The sequence below is a fragment of the Esox lucius genome, chromosome 7 (genome assembly GCF_011004845.1).
Source record: "Esox lucius isolate fEsoLuc1 chromosome 7, fEsoLuc1.pri, whole genome shotgun sequence".
In the NCBI taxonomy this organism is placed as follows: domain Eukaryota; kingdom Metazoa; phylum Chordata; class Actinopteri; order Esociformes; family Esocidae; genus Esox; species Esox lucius.
Window position 1 is genome coordinate 9556107 of NC_047575.1, and position 17995 is coordinate 9574101.

At 44.1% G+C, this 17995-nt stretch overlaps 1 protein-coding gene across 1 annotated transcript; it reads left to right on the top strand.

Moving 5' to 3' along the window:
- Positions 1-725: 725 nt before the first annotated feature.
- Positions 726-17239, top strand: actn3a (actinin alpha 3a). Its single transcript, XM_010903682.2, has 21 exons — positions 726-854; positions 7772-7886; positions 8026-8145; positions 10449-10535; positions 10739-10826; positions 11101-11179; positions 12064-12145; positions 12276-12361; positions 12447-12539; positions 12646-12876; positions 12991-13138; positions 13433-13583; positions 13775-13883; positions 14146-14286; positions 14430-14612; positions 14725-14859; positions 15188-15367; positions 16328-16474; positions 16580-16645; positions 16786-16944; positions 17081-17239. The coding sequence occupies exons 1-21, from the start codon at positions 726-728 to the stop codon at positions 17237-17239; spliced, it is 2688 nt and encodes an 895-aa protein (XP_010901984.1).
- The last annotated feature ends 756 nt before the right edge of the window (positions 17240-17995 follow it).

Here is a 17995-nt window from a genome sequence, read left to right on the forward strand (position 1 = left end):
ATGTATTATTAAATATGCCATTCTTTTAAAACGTTTGTAGTGTCTACTTTCACATCTGCTGTTTTATCTTTTGACATTTTCACTGGCTTTGGCTATTTAAACACGTGTCCAAATATAAGCAATTCAATTGGGGCTTTCTCTGTTGTCATGAGGCAGCAAGCCTTGGTTAGTGGCAGTGCACCCCACCCTGACACACATGGCTATGATATCAATTCTTCTGGACAGAACCCAATTCCTATAATTTTCACTGAATTGGTCTTTTGCCCGATCAGAAAAAGGTGTAAGATCAAAAGACGAATTAGGTGAAAATATCCGAATAGGGCAGACTGAGAATGCAGTCATTATGATGTTGAGGATGGCTCGGGCGTAAATGTATTCACTTGTAAGAGGCGTTAACTACTTGGGATACGCACCTCTGGATATCGTAGTTCCGCCTATATCCTTTTTAGTTTGTCATTAATAGCCCCACCTCGAGCCAGCCGTATTTAACTGGGTGCAGTCACGTGTGTCACCTCTGACCAGGGGTTGAGAGCCGTCTTCGTACGGTGGGAGTAGCATCTATAGGCAGGAATCTGGAATCGGCCGCGCAGCTTTCTCTGCCACTAAGTGTCCCTACAAGTTTGCGGGCTTTGGAGTTGACTGGTTAGGGCGTGTATGTTGAATTGAAAGGTGCAAATTTAATTGATAAGGTCGGGGGATAAGCCTCTCCCAAAGGAGAACGTGATATGACAGCAATCGAAACGCAGGTGCAATATGCCACCTACACGATGACTTCGGAGCAAGTCTACAGCCAAGAGGATGATTGGGATAGGGACCTTCTGTTGGACCCCGCCTGGGAGAAACAGCAGCGCAAGGTAATATACATTAGGCCTACCTATAGAATTTTATATTAAAAAGACCCCGTAAAACTTTCCAAGCAAATTTGCACACCATTATGGCAAACTACACTTACCACCTACTATTGATAGGGATTTCTTTCTATCCTATGGTCTGTAATATGAATTAGTTGTCAATCGATTTATATGATTACATGCTCCCGGCACAGTAACATGTGCATGTGTAGTTAGAGCCTCGACCGACTGGGTGAAAGGAATCTGCTTGAATCAGATTTGAATCTACAGTAATTCGTTACAGTTCAGTCATTCACTGGCTTGATTTTGTGATCATGATTTGTAATTGCACATTTATGTATGCCGCCCTGCTCATAGTCAACGCCATCCTACTGTCTATCTGATCGGAATAGCCAAGCCTGGTTTTTCATCAGCGTGTAGGTAGTTGGCTCAAATGCAAGTCTTGCAGAGACCGCTATAGAGTGAGAGACCGCAACAGATGGCAACGCCAAGACAGGGAAACGTAGAAGTGGCAGGAGAGCTTGTTGCTTTTCAGACCCCCAAATAGACTAATCACCTATTAATACTTGACCCGCCCCCTCGCGCATTATATGATGTTCCTACAGCCCATCTATCCCATTGCAACTGCAAGCGCTCTGCTTGTTCATCATTCTCTGGGCTTTATAGGAGCACCATGACTGTCCAGGCTCTTCTAATAAGAGCCGTTAATCTTCTGAATAACCTCTACATCAGAGGTGCTTACTCCAGCTGGTACCAGAGAAAAAAAGACCATAAGCTTAGACTTTGAATGCACGATGCGTGTGTACTTCAGGAGTACCTTGTGCAGGGCAAACTTCTGTTACTGGTTCTGCAACAGAAAGAGTTTGGGAATCACTGCTCTAGATTACAAAAAATACACTGCGCTGTGTGTGTCTGCAGGCCATTAAATTGTGTCAGTATCACAAGGAATAGGCCTTAAATAATGCTCTGGATCAATTACCATGCTGAACTCAGGATTTTGGAGTGCATCCAGCATGTCAATGCAGACAGACTTTATTCACATTTGCCAATGGCATTATCATGATAATTTCCTTGTTGGTTGCTTACTGTCAGTGGTGTTACCAGATTGATCAGAAGAAATGCATTCATCTCAGCACCCAGAATCATGCTTGGAAAATGTATCATTTTCTATGTTTTACCATGTGTTTCCAAAATCCTGCTTGATAGATCCTGGAGTTAGGAGGGAATATGATGTAAATCCCGAATCCTCCAACCAGGACTTCTGGAAACCTAAGGAGTTTATTGAAAGTTTGGGATGTTCACACCATACTCAAAACCCTCTTGGCTAATAACGCTAAGAATGTGATCAACCTTTTACTATTTGTTTTTAGCGTACTGTATTTACCTGCCAAAATAAATTAGATTTGTGTCCAACGACTCTTCACTCTCTTGTGCGGTTGTACTAAGTATTTAAATCTACACTATTATTCTCTTAGATTTATGGTTCATGATGTATGGCTCTCCGGTCTATGCTCCCTAACAACCAAAGATCTGCTCTTTAAAAATCCACCAGTTGCTTGATTGTTTTGTTAATCTCGCTATGAAATAAACCAGTGTTACCCCACTGCATTAGTGGTTCACAGTTGACCGCCTCGGTGTCAGAGAGAAAGAGAGATATTGTCAAGTCATCCTCAGCTCACCAAGCATCTGCAAAAGTATTGCAATATATGACTATCTCACAATATGTTGACTAATACCCGGAAATTGATTCATTTAGCCAAATTAATGTTTGTCAGACCCGTACGAGCCACTTCAAACTCATTTTAATAAGTTCCTGCCACTTATTTTCCAGCACATCAACCAACAGCTGTTTTCAAGTCCACTAAATGCTACATGGACTTACCTGCATGTAACCCTTCCCCTTTCCTTCTCAGTGTCTTAATGCGCGGTTATCCATTGGCCTTTCATGCCACCTCATGGTCAGAGAAAATCTTAACACCCTGATAAAGTGGGATGAAATGCAATTCACGATTTTGTGTGGTCCTGTCCCAGTTTTAATTCAGGTTTGTGATGAACTACAGCCAATCATGACAGATAAAGCTTCCTATCTTCAACATGATCTATTTTAGAAATTATAATAACAGTAGATTCATCCCTGGATTATATCCATTTATTGTTTTCCTGAGGCTGACTGCAGCTCTAACTACTAAGTCATTCAATGTATTGACCTGAGTCCTACATTTAAAGGGTTTTCCATTTGCACCTGTATTCTGAAAGAGGAACCTGTGAATTAAGGTACAACTCGTCGCTAATGGAGACCAAGAAATTATGGTGGCAGAATCTTGAGGAGAGCGAGCAAACAAGCAAGGGAGTGAGAAATGGGGGTCTCAGAAAGCTGTGTGTGTGATCAAATGGCAGTTGCTATTCCAGAAGAGGTGTCCATGTAGGGCAGCTTCTATAAACTGCGCGGTGTGGCCCAGTAGGCCACTGTGGGGGGGAGTGGGGGTGGGCTTAGTCGGGGAGGTATTATCGGTGTCAGGAGTTAAAGTGAGGCAGGTATTTCTATTCAGCTAAATTCCGGATCCATCTAGGTAGAGTGGAACTGAGATCTCAGGACGCGGTGAGGTCATTGGGTTAAGGTTGATTTGGTGACATAAGATGGGAAATGCAAAATAGTATTAACCCTATTTATATAAATTGCTCTTCCCCAGCGTGGTTCACCTTAAATTCAGTCGTGTGAGGATGGCTTTATAATTATGATTGGTAAGTGATGTGACCAGTATAGTTACTTGAAGTGCAATAAATCGACTCTCTTTGCAAAGAGTTACCCAAATAGTTTGGGTTTAATAAAGAGTCAGAATATTAATAAATGTCCACAATATTCAGTTGAGAAAATCTGTCCAATTCAGGGGGAAAAAATCTTTATGATAAATATATAATTAATTCTCATCAAATTAGATGTCTAGTGTAAGGGAAACTGTCTTTAAACAAATGAGGTAGTGGAGGGTTCACATCTTAGCGAGTGGGTCACAATGATGTAATTAGTACAACTATTGTATTTTCACTTTAAAAAGGGCTAGTGGTTAGATTTGGGGAAAAGGGACCTAAATAATAATTAGTCCTTGGCATTTTCAGTAAAGGTCATCCTCTGCCAGGGTTGTAATTGGTTCCTCAGTCATGCATTCCCATTGTCTCATACAATGATTAGGTTTGATTTTGACTTTAAATGCCTAAATGTATAACTGTTGTTTCTGTTTGTTTTCTATCTAATATGCTGGAAGTGGAGGACAACGAACTTAAGCTGTACAGTTTCAATACTACTGATGCTGTTACAGATGCTGTTCAAATAAGCCAAGCAAACCAGGCTGGGTTAACCAGGTTGATATGTTTGTTCACGTAGGCATTTATTTTTATCTTTCAATCTATACAATGTTGCATCATCCTTAACTGTAAACCTCAATCAGTCTTATAAGACTGTACGTTCAACACCAGAAAGCCTATAAATTATGCTGATGATGTTAGCCCGTAGCAGTTATTAATAGGCCATGAGTTTCTGCAACCCTCTCAAATGTATGCATGTAGAGGCATTTAAACAACTCAACGAGCTGACGCCACACTAGTTGACAGGTTATAAGTCATTACAAAGTAGATAGCACAAACAGCTCTGGGACCAGGCTATCACCAACTTATTACACAAAGAGTGTAATAACTCAAGCTACCTTTGTTAGGCTTTTAATCTTGGTAAAACCCTGAAGCAAATTCTCCCAATTTAGCCTCAATTCTACCTTACATTAATGCTGTTTTCAGCAAGAGGGAAAGCCATTCTACACAATATTGTTTTGTAAAGTATAAATGTGTAGATTATCATTCTAACCGTGGGGGCTGCTGCCCTTCCCAGGTTTTTAGAAATGGTATTTCCAATATGGAGATGAAAACAGGATGTCACTTGTATTTTGATAGTTATTTGGTGCTAAACATCCTGTATTTAATGTGTTTATTACATGTTATGTGGACTAAATATATTGAATACATGGTGTGGAACAGGAAATATAACCATTTAGCAGATCATACCATGCCTGTAATGAACTGACAATAGGCATGATTTTGCCTGCTTTGGGATGCCCTAATTCTTTTTTCTGAGATTACACTACACGTAACCCCTTATTGCTTTAATCAAACCAATTTTCGAGGCACACTTTCTGCTTAACACCTTCATTACCAGTTCCCAGGGTAATAGATGTGAAAATAAGTTTAGGTAATGTACAATAACTGCTATGGAGTTGGCACCAATACAGTCAATTCCATACTGTTGACTTCAATACAGTCAATCTATTATATTTTTAAGAAAAACCGCTGTGGAATTAATTGAATTGATCCTATAATTTGACGGGATCGTTTTGTGCTTCAGATTGGTTGCTTCAGATGGCTACACTTTCATCTCCAGTGGTGGAAGCAGTTGGTTTGCGCTCAACCTGGTCACAGCTTCAGCCAAAGCCTTTGACGAGGAGAGGACAGTGTAAGGTGTCATCTTTTGTGGTTGTGGCCATCGTGGTCACTGACAACGGAGGGTTGTGGATTAGAGTAGCCCTGGCGAAGCAATACAAGCAGAAACATTTCGGTAACCGACTGTTTATTATATAAACCTATGCCAGCAACTCCACCAGGGCTAACCGGTTGTTGTGAAGATGCTGGTGGTTCATAGGCCTGCATAAATACATTTCCAGTGATACATCAATGTCCTTATTTCTTACATTATGTGAGCTATGCCTTTGGGTTTAGTATTTTTGCTAAAGTGGAGTCTTAAAAGTGTATTGAGTTTGCCTTTATATGATGAGTCCAGCATTCCTAGATATTCAGGAGTGTTTGTTTATGCTTCTTTTCTTTGAGAGTGTCTGTGTTTTTACAGGTAAATGCCTGTCTGTTTTCTGTAATCTCTCAGGCTTCTGAGGTGCCACTTGTCTTAATCCCAAATAATGGTTGAGAGCCACAAAGACGCAGGCCCCACATTCTCCGCCTGCTAAATGTAATAGTTATTACAGAGCTGGTGTGACCCTGCCAGATGGATCTGTTACTCAGGTGTGTGTACCTGTGAAGGGACTAATCACAGTGCCAGGGCCTTGGTCTCCCAAATCTCCCTGGGAGTGCCGGGCTCAGCTTCGCAAGCAATGACAGAGAGTTGAAAGGATGACATGGCAGGATTCCTGATATTATGCAGCCAGAAGGACTTCACAATGATCGCCACCTTGAGATAATACTTTAGAAAAAGCTATAGCCCTAACTGACTGCCTCAGGCGAAGTTTATTTGCTTCAATGCTCAGTTAGCATGTATCTAAAAAAATATTTTGCCTGGATGTTGTTTAACACTATCCAACCATAGAGTTAAAATCATGTCTTGGTAGAGGTAGAGAATGCTTTGGTCAATTACACAATGGTGTGGCGTGCTTGTGTAGTAATTTATCCACAGTGAATCCATTCATAGTGGTTCAGGTTTAGAGACAGGTCATTATGACGTATGTGTTATGGGCTTGTTTGAGATTCAGCTTCATGTGCATTGTACAGTAGCAGTCAAAACATTGGATACACCCATTCACTTGAACTGGTACAGTATCTATGTATATTTTGAAATGCATTATGCATCCAGCTTCTTGTTGCATTCCTGTTCTTCTCCTGTTATCGTTCCCTTCAAAGTCCTTGTGCGTTTTTTTAAATACAAGTAACATATTTTACGAATAGATGAAACAATCTTTTTTATTTTATTATTAAGATAATGATCAGACCATGTGAATAAGTTAGTCTGTCAAATTACACACAGAGGTATTTCATTATGTCAATGTATTCAGAGGTCATAGTGGGGTTTTACAGGAGTGATCGCTGCCTCCTGCTGATAATAAAGGTGAACCTCCCGTGGGCAGGATAAAGATATTACTGAGATTCTGGATTTGTTCAATAAATCTCACCCTCTCTCTTTTTCCCAGCATTCCCTTTCCCCGCACTGTTGTTGAGAATGTCTGCTTCAGGAATGCTCCGCTGTCAGCTGTCCCCTGGTGTCCTATAGCTGCCCAATATAGCCTCCTCCTACCTCCTCCGAACCCTACTCCTTCGCCTTAGCCTCCCTCCCCCCACACGGTCTAAATCCAGGCATCTGTGGCAGTAGGGGGTGATTTGAGGGGTGGACACCTGCCGCGGAAGAGGCTCCTCTTCCAGCCTTACATCAAATTACATTGGGCCTGAGCATTCTTCAGTCTCTCCCTCTCTCTCTCTATCTCTCTCTCTCTCTATCTCTCAGTTTTAGGAAGCACACTGTGCTTTTTCAGCCATTTCTTAAGCACATAGGAAATTACAAACAAGAGTGATTGTCACAACATCCCGCAGCTTCGGTTTTGGTTGTGTCCACTCTGCTGGATTGCATCTCCGTGGTATATAACTTCTGTAGCATCTATGAAATATGATATGTTCAATATGATATGTGAAAGCTTTTTCAGTCTTAGAAAATAAGGCTATACCATACTCAGAAATAAATGGCCATACAGTATAATTTTACTGTCTTTCTGTAATCACACTGATAACGAAAGGGCTAATTGCATAATGTTAGTAGCTGTTTGAAAAGCTAATGTTGCCCTGAGGATTATACTGGAAGGTGATCCACATAGTCTAAAGTGGATACAACAGAGTTACATGCAGGTATTTTGTACTGCACTTTGTTGTAACATAATTAGGATCGGTGGTAAATCAGATCTATCAACTAACTTTCAAGACATCCTGGTTGAGATAATGGATTTTCTGGTTATTTCCAGGTTATGATTTATATCTCAATTTCATTGACGTCCAGACATTTTAAAACCTTGCAACCCCTGAAAATCCTAAAGACGCTAACCTGTTAAAGGAGTTTGAAGTCAAACCATTTTATCAACATTTCTGCATTATCTTTCTCTCTCTGTTAGACCTTCACCGCCTGGTGCAACTCTCACCTTCGTAAAGCAGGCACACAGATTGAGAACATCGAGGAGGATTTCAGGAATGGACTTAAACTCATGTTGTTGCTGGAGGTCATTTCAGGTAGATGGAGCCCACAAGCAGAGGACATATACTGTTGAGCACAGAACTTCATAACTCTCTCCTCGTCTGAACACATGTCACAACATCCCTTCATTAATAATGATTAACCTGTCTGCGTTGTGTATTTGTGAATATGCAGGTGAAAGGCTTCCCAGGCCAGACAAAGGAAAAATGCGTTTTCACAAAATCGCCAACGTGAACAAGGCCCTGGATTTCATCTGTAGCAAGGGAGTCAAGCTGGTGTCCATTGGTGCTGAGGGTAAGAAACCCCAAAACCTTGGAATGAATGTATCTATGATGCAGTGGTTAGGCCACTGCCTCGCTGTCATTGCAGCCAGAAGGCTGAATCCAGTTCCCTGCATACCAACAAGGCAGGGGGTCTTGCATATGGCGTTGCGTGTCTCCACCGAGCATGAAGGTGCCCGCAAGCGGTTCCTCGTTGAGCAAGGAATGTGACGAGACCAAGAAGGAATTAGATTTAGGTGCTTCGGAGCACATGTCTCACTCCCTGTCTCACTCCAAATGGCTAAAAAAGGTACAGTATCTCACAGAACTGAGTACACCCCTCACATTTTTGTAAATATTTGATTTAAACTTTTCATGTGACAACATTGAAGAAATGACACGCTGCTGCAATGTAAAGTAGTGAGTGTACAGCTTGTATAACAGTGTACATTTGCTGTCCCCTCAAAATAACACAACGCACAGCCATTGATGTCTAAACCGCTGGCAACAAAAGTGAGTACACCCCTAAGTGAAAATGTCCAAATTGGGCCCAAAGTGTCAATATTTTGTGTGGCCACCATTATTTTCCACCACTGCCTTAACCCTCTTGGGCATGGAGTTGCCCAGAGCTTCACAGGTTGCCACTGGGGTCCTCTTCCACTCCTCCATGACGACATCACAGAGCTGGTGGATGTTGGAGACCTTGTGCTCCTCCACCTTCCATTTGAGGATGCCCCACAGATGCTCAATAGGGTTTAGGTCTGGAGACATGCTTGGCCAGTCCATCAACTTTACCCTCAGCTTCTTTAGCAAGGCAGTGGTCGTCTTGGAAGTGTGTTTGGGGTCGTTATCATGTTGGAATACTGCCACTCCCCATGGCATTCATGGTTCCCTCAATGAACTGTGGCTCCCCAGTGCCGGCAGCACTAATGCAGCCCCAGACCATGACACTCCCACCACCATGCTTGACTGTAGGCAAGACACACTTGTCTTTGTACTCCTCACCTGGTTGCTGCCACACACGCTTGACACCATTTGAACCAAATAAGTTTATCTTGGTCTCATCAGACCACAGGACATGGGTCCAGTAATCCATGTCCTTAGTCTGCTTGTCTTCAGCAAACTGTTTGCGGGCTTTCTTGTGCATCATCTTTAGAAGAGGCTTCCATGCAGACCAATTTGATGCAGTGTGCGCCGTATGGTCTGAGCACTGACAGGCTGAACCCCAACCCCTTCAACCTCTGCAGCAATGCTGGCAGCACTCATACATCTCTTTCCCAAAGACATCCTCTGGATATGACGCTGAGCACATGCACTCAACTTCTTTGGTCAACTATGGCGAGGCCTGTTCTGAGTGTAACCTGTCCTGTTAAACCACTGTATGGTCTTGGCCACCGTGCTGCAGCTCAGTTTCAGGGTCTTGGCAGTCTTCTTATAGCCTAGGCCATCTTTATGTAGAGCCACTATTATTTTTTTCAGATCCTCAGAGAGTTCTTTGCAATCAGATGCCATGTTGAACTTCCAGTGACCAGTATGAGAGAGTGTGAGAGCGATAACACCAAATGTCACACACCTGCTCTCCATTCACACCTGAGACCTTGTAACACTAACAAGTCACATGACACCGGGAGGGTAAATGGCTAATTGGGCCCAATTTGGACATTTTCACTTAGGGGTGTACTCACTTTTGTTGCCAGCGGTTTAGCCATTAATGGCTGTGTGTTGTGTTATTTTGAGGGGACAGCAAATGTACACTGTTATACAAGCTGTACACTCACTACTTTACATTGTAGCAAAGTGTCATTTCCACAGTGTTGTCACATGAAAAGGTATAATCAAATATTTGCAAAAAATGTGAGGGGTGTACTCCCTTTTGCGAGATACTGTACATTCTAATTAAAATGTCTATGGTCTCTGGGGCTACACCACTCTCCAGTTGTTCCAAAGAGCAAAGACCATTGGGGTTGTAGTCAGGCTTAAGTGTTTAGATTCTGATATTTTAAGATCTTAACTAATCAGGTGCATAGACATGGATGGCCTCAGTAAGGCCATGTAAAGCTTTTCAAAATCAACCTTATTCTCAAACTAACAGACAACCAATGCTGGGACTTTCAAATAGGTGTTATGTGTGCTTTCCTTCTAATGCTGGCGCACATGCTGCTGCATTTCTGAATTCATTGTAGTTTTTCAGAGGAAGACCAGACAGGACAGCATTTCCCTTCTAGACTGCCCAACTGCATATCTTCTCAAATGACTCTGTTTGCTGCGTACAGTTTTGTGTAAATGTGTTTTGAAATGTCATGTCTCTATCCTGCCAACTCACCCCGTCCACTGCAGAGATCGTGGACGGTAATGTGAAGATGACCCTGGGCATGATCTGGACCATCATTCTCCGTTTTGCCATCCAGGACATCTCTGTGGAGGGTGAGTTTCCTTAAACACAAACAGCATTGCCCTTTTTAAGGGCACCTTTCCAACTCCTAGTTCATGTTTACGTGCCACCAATTGAACAGGGGTTTGTTCTGGTTAGTTTTTTCTTCCTATCCTACGAAGGGCTTAAAAAAAATCTAACTAAATATAAATAGATTTATTCTAACCTCCTAACTTGCGTCATCGTGTGTGTGCAGAGACTTCTGCTAAGGAGGGTCTGTTGCTGTGGTGCCAGAGGAAGACTGCCCCCTACAGGAATGTCAATGTGCAGAACTTCCACATCAGGTGAGCGGCCACTGCCCTCTTCTGGTCATGTAGATGACATCTCACAACACACTGTATCACATCAGTTCTGCAGCCATTGATATCTGAATTGATAGTTTTAATCCTGAATTATCACGTTTTGCTTAGTTGTTACAGGACATTGTCCTGTTCTTCATCTCATCTTTTCACTGTTAAATATTTTCTGTTTCTCCCCTTCACACATTTCTGATTGATTTGTGTATTATTCTCTCCATCCATCTCTCTCCCTGTACTTGTTTCTGGGTCTGTGTCTCAGTTGGAAGGATGGCCTGGCTCTGTGCGCCCTCATCCACAGACACAGACCTGACCTCATTGACTACTCCAAACTGCGCAAGGTGCTGTCCCTGCGGCCACCCATCTCCCTGCATGATTGATCGTCAATTCCCTTGTCCAATTTCAGCCAGGCTCTCTCATCCATTTGTCTAGAAAAACGTCACTCAAACAGCCCACAATAATGTTTTACCCACAGACAGCTGTCCACATTCCAAGTCCAATCTGAATCTTTGTGACATATCTTAGTATAATATTCTTAGTATTTATGGTTCTTCTGTAGGTTCTTTGTTTGTCTTTGAACAGTGGTGAGGATAGAGGAACTGTGGAGAACTGAACTATAGCTAACATTAGTGACAGACCGTTCCTCTTAAGACATGCAAAAACAATAGCAATAATAATAATTTCATTATTGAATTTTCTTTTTAATCAATTGACATTCCTAAGGCCTGCTGAAATAGTTCAGCATCATCTTTATGATGAAATTACTAACATTTTGTCAGTAATGCATGGTTTGACTTCAGGTGTGATTTAAATGTGTAATGGACTACTGCGATAACTTAATATTTTAGCTGAATTATGATTTCACTCTTCATATAAGTAAAATGTGGTTTATTGTTACGACATGCAATGGAACAAAGATTTAAAGGAACATTTTCACTTTTTTGATGTTAGATGTTTAGATTGTCCTTGAAGATGTCCATGACTGAAGAAAAACAGCCAGTAAACTTAAGCTAACTTCTGCCAAAGCTAGCAAAAAATCTATGTAATTCTCTATTGTCAGGAAGAAAAACTATGTATCATTTCTTTTGAGCAAACCATGTTCCAGTTTTATTGTGGTAAATGGTAACAGTGCTTGCTTTTCAATTTAGCATGGCTGCAAGTGCATCCTGTCTGCTGCAACTGCTGCTAATATGTACCTCCTTACTCATGTCTCCCCTCTCTTTAGGATGACCCCATTGGCAACCTCAACACTGCCTTCGAGGTGGCAGAGAAGTACCTTGACATCCCCAAAATGTTGGATGCAGAAGGTGAACCACCTACTGTACAGGAATCAACTAATCAACCCTACACAGTTGTACTGTATATAAACAGCTTCTAGGAATACTGTCTGATTTGGATATCTATGGCAATTGTTTTAATTCTTTCTTTCCATTTCAGATATTGTGAACACCCCAAAGCCCGACGAGAAAGCCATCATGACCTACGTGTCCTGTTTCTATCACGCTTTTGCTGGAGCAGAGCAGGTGAGGCTTCTCCACTGAGCACCGCTCTACGTAACTTTACCCTTTCCTGATCCAGCCTCGTCATCCAACTTCTGTTGCATCCTAGGCCGAGACAGCCGCCAATAGGATCTGCAAGGTTCTGGCCGTGAACCAGGAGAACGAGAAGCTGATGCAGGAGTATGAGAAGCTCGCCAGTGAGGTGTGTAGGCGCTCACAACATCTCGCCGCGCTCGCCTCATTGGAGATAACGGCGCTGTGTTGAAACTGATTGGTTGTGCGCATCCCTCCCTCCCCTGTCGACTCAGCTCCTGGAGTGGATCCGCCGCACAATCCCCTGGCTGGAGAACCGCGTGGCAGAGCAGAGCATGCGCGCCATGCAGCAGAAGCTGGAGGACTTCAGGGACTACCGTCGCGTCCACAAGCCCCCCAAGGTGCAGGAGAAGTGCCAGCTGGAGATCAACTTCAACACCCTGCAGACCAAGCTGAGGCTGAGCAACAGGCCCGCCTTCATGCCCTCTGAGGGCAAGATGGTGTCGGTACGTCTTCCTGTCACCCCTCACCCCCTGACTTTAACCCCACCCCGTCATCCACTGCTGTTTTTTGTTTCGTTCACCAAGCCCCGTTTATGTGTTGGACTCATCTCCTCTCAGGACATAGCCAACGCCTGGAAGGGTCTGGAGCAGGTGGAGAAGGGCTACGAGGAGTGGCTGCTCACCGAGATCAGACGCCTGGAGAGACTGGATCACCTGGCCGAGAAGTTCAAGCAGAAGTGTTCCCTGCACGAGTCCTGGACCGCAGGTATGGGGGACGGAAGTGGAAACGGTGGAGGGAGACTCTTAATCAAGTGGATGGATTCTGTCAGCCTCAACGGCATCGGCGTAAAACGAAAAACATCGTGTTTTGTGGAATACAGTGTATTCAACCTAGCTACCTTTTCCTCCTGAAAACCAGATATGGGGAATCCACTTAGGCTTTTCTTTTACTCCAGCTACTTTGTTTGTTAAGAAGGTAAAAACCCTGTTAAAAACTTTGTGAAAGATGTAATGGATTTCAACCTGGGTTTTAGTCTGTTTGTGTCTTTGTGGCCTTCAGGTAAGGAGGAACTGCTGTCAATGAAGGACTACGAGTCCGCTTCTCTGATGGAGATCAGGGCTCTGATGAGGAAGCATGAAGCATTTGAGAGTGACCTGGCTGCCCACCAGGACAGAGTAGAGCAGATCGCTGCCATCGCCCAGGAGCTTAAGTAAGGAGAGAAACAGGGACAAAACTATAGAGGCTGAGAGAGAAAGAGGGACTGCACAAAAGACTGAGGGAATTATTAAGATAATGACAATGAAAGAATGTATATGAAAAGGAAGACAATCGCCCTTACCTTTTTGACCTGATATGACTGAGGGGAGTTTAGCTCCAACTTGCTGTTTCGTTATGTCCTAGTGAACTGGACTACCATGACGCTGTCACCATCAACTCCCGCTGCCAGGGCATCTGTGACCAGTGGGACAACCTGGGCACCTTGACCCAGAAGAGGAGGGACTCACTGGAGGTAACCTGGAGACGGACTGGACCAGACATGACAGACCGACCAACACAAACAGATGGATGGACTAGACCGAACAAACCTAAAGGATGGATAGACAGACATGACATGACCCTGTTTCCCACCTCCACATAACTGTGCCTTCCAAACCTCTGTCTAACCTCTGTCTAACCTACTCTACTCAATATAAGGCTCAGATAGCCTTTTATTCCCGACTTCCGTATGACTATGAGTTGGCTCTCAGCTGTTGACGCTGTTTATATTTCAGCGTGTGGAGAAGCTTTGGGAGACCATTGACCAGCTGTACCTGGAGTTTGCTAAGAGAGCAGCCCCCTTCAACAACTGGATGGACGGAGCCATGGAAGACCTGCAGGACATGTTCATTGTACACAGCATTGAGGAGATCCAGGTAGGTGGCGAACGGAGGGTGACAGAACGAGAACGCGCCTGGAACGTCCAGATTTGATTTGATGCTGTATGCTTCCTTCTGCGTTACACTTTGCTCTTCCCAGCTCATCCTCTTCTTTGCCTCCTCCCCCTGCCCCTCATCAGAGTCTGATCACAGCCCACGACCAGTTCAAAGCCACCCTGCCGGAGGCCGACAAGGAGCGCATGACCACCATGGGCATCCAGGGTGAGATTGTGAAGATCGCTCAGACCTACGGCATCAAGCTGTCCGGAATCAACCCATACACCGTGCTCTCCCCTCAGGACATCACCAACAAGTGGGACGCTGTGAGTAGACACAGACATGTTTAAAAACGGTGGTCTCCTACCTTCAGGATACATCGAGATGCAGGTGGAAGCTTTGTATTTCAACTGTTTGGCCTTTTTCTGCTGCGTACAGGTGAAACACCTGGTGCCTCTGAGGGACCAGATGCTACAGGAGGAGGTAGCCAGGCAGCAGTCCAATGAGAGGCTGAGGCGCCAGTTTGCTGCCCAGGCCAACATCATTGGACCCTGGATCCAGACCAAGATGGAGGTACAGTAACGTTCAGCTCCCAGTCCTGCTGACATCTCCAGTTGATAATCCCCATAAGCAAGTCGAGAATCGTGTTAACACACATTTTATGCGATACATTTGTTTTTATTGATTATATTAAAGCCAGGACCCTTGAAATCAGGACAGCAGGACATTTTCAGAGCCAGTATAGATGGTTAGATTCCAGGGGCCACTCTTAACTTATATGCATGCATGATAAAACATATTCAGATAAAAGTCCCTGCTAACTTGAAATATGTTGCATATTATCAAAACTGTTATTGTACCCTGTACATGTGCCTCTAACCATTCCCACTTCCCTTTGTAGGAGATTAGCCATGTGTCTGTGGACATCGCTGGCTCCCTGGAGGAACAGATGAGCAGCCTGAAGCAGTATGAGCAGAATATCATTAACTACAAGAGCAACATCGACAAGCTGGAGGGAGACCATCAGCTCAGCCAGGAGTCCCTAATCTTCGACAACAAGCACACTAACTACACTATGGAGGTGAGAAAACGCCTGACTACAGAACAACACACAAATATACCATGGAGGTAAAACACCCGACTACAGAACAACACACAAATATACCATGGAGGTAAAACACCCGACTACAGAACAACACACAAATATACCATGGAGGTAAAACACCCGACTACAGAACAACACACAAATATACCATGGAGGTAAAACGCCTGACTACAGAACAACACACAAATATACCATGGAGGTAAAACGCCCGACTACAGAACAACACACAAATATACCATGGAGGTAAAACGCCCGACTACAGAACAACACACAAATATACCATGGAGGTAAAACACCCGACTACAGAACAACACACAAATATACCATGGAGGTAAAACACCCGACTACAGAACAACACACAAATATACCATGGGGGTAAAACACCCGACTACAGAACAACACACAAATATACCATGGAGGTAAAACACCCGACTACAGAACAACACACAAATATACCATGGAGGTAAAACACCCGACTACAGAACAACACACAAATATACCATGGAGGTAAAACACCCGACTACAGAACAACACACAAATATACCATGGAGGTAAAACACCCGACTACAGAACAACACACAAATATACCATGGAGGTAAAACACCCGACTACAGAACAACACACAAATATACCATGGAGGTAAAACACCCGACTACAGAACAACACACCTCTACACTATAGAGGTACACAACACCCAACTACACCATGGAGGTACACAATAACGCATACCTACACCATGGAGTTGACTACACCCAACAACACAACACACAAATAAACCATATAGATGACACAACAACACACAACTACACCATAGGAGTGAAACAACCTACAACAACACAACTACACCTCTGAGACAGAGTCTCTCTGTCTCTGTCTCCCAGTCAGTAGTGGTTTGTGCATTGTTCAGATACTAATCATGTACTGTTCTCTTGTCAGCACGTGCGTGTGGGCTGGGAGCAGCTGCTAACAACCATTGCCCGCACAATCAACGAGGTGGAGAACCAGATCCTGACCCGCGACGCCAAGGGCATCAGCCAGGAGCAGCTCAACGAGTTCAGGGCCTCCTTCAACCACTTCGACAGGGTATGAGGAAACTTCAGCTCTGAGTCACACGGAGCGTCACATCCCTTTGGAGCCTCACATACAGACGCTGTGACTCTGTGATCTTGGTTTTGTTTCCCACTGCAGAAAAGAAACGGCATGATGGATCCAGATGACTTCCGGGCGTGTCTCATCTCCATGGGTTACGATCTGGTGAGAGGAGCTGCTTCAGAATTTGGGATTCTGTCAGTTTGGGACAGTAGACGAGTGTTGGCTCCTCTGGGCGAGTTCTTCGTCGTTGTGTGTCAATAGTTTTTTCATTCCTCCCTTGTGTTTCCGACCGTGTGGAACAGGGTGAGGTGGAGTTTGCCCGCATCATGACCCTGGTGGATTCCAACAACACGGGCGTGGTCACCTTCCAGGCCTTCATCGACTTCATGACCCGCGAGACGGCCGAGACGGACACCGCCGATCAGGTCATGGCCTCCTTCAAAATCCTGGCCTCGGATAAGGTGAGTTGACGAACGCCTTTTCTTTTGGGCAACTCTGTCATGCCAAGTGACATAGTTGTGACATAGTTTTCCGGAGCCGCTGATTCCGGTCTGTGATGTGACCCCTGATGACCTTTATTGACCTTTGCCCTCCCAGACATACATCACAGTGGAGGAACTGCGCAGGGAGCTCCCACCAGAGCAGGCAGACTACTGCATCAGCCGGATGACCAAGTACGTCAGCGGCGACGCGCCCCCAGGAGCCCTGGACTACATCTCATTCTCCAGCGCCCTGTACGGAGAGAGCGACTTATAAACACAATCCCAGACCCCTTCCTGTTCAGTTTCCTTTTACCTTGTCCCATACGTACCCCACATACATTGCACACACAACTATGCCCCTCCCCATACACTGAGAAAAAAATAAAATAATTCAAGAGTTCTCATACAACAGGGAGGCTTTGCTCCAACGTCCTGGACTTCATTAGTCCGGTCATGTCAACCAAGAACTACGCCCGCAAGGGGGCAAATAATGAACCGTTTCAGTATCAGGAATTCCTGATATTTATCACAATCTACAGTTTATGATTTGCATTGTTTGGCCTAACCAGGCCACTGTAGACTGCGAGTAGGTCATCTTGTCTCAGGACCTTTTTTGGTTTCCAAAAAAAGTGCTTTTTATTGTCATTGACCGAGGCTCTAGGAGCAATGCCTCCCTCAAGTAGTCACTCTTGTTTTGGTGAAAGAAACAATAAAACTGAAGTTCTTTAAGGAAGTAACTTGGTGTCAGACGCTATTTGCGAGTGCTGATGATGCGTGCAACGTCGCTTGTTTCCTCTAACTGTCCAGTCTTACTGAGCCGTGAGGTTGTTGTTAATGCCAGGTCAGGTGTCACTAATAGTCTCTATATTTGTATCTCAGGGTGTAGTCCGTAATGTGTGTGTTTGTTCAGGCCGAGACAGTGAATGGAGCGTGGTGAAGAATGAATGAATGTGTATAACAGATAAACGGGCTTAAGCATTGCTTTAAACCTTCCTCAACCCGACCTTCCTCAACTGGTCAAGTCAAAGGG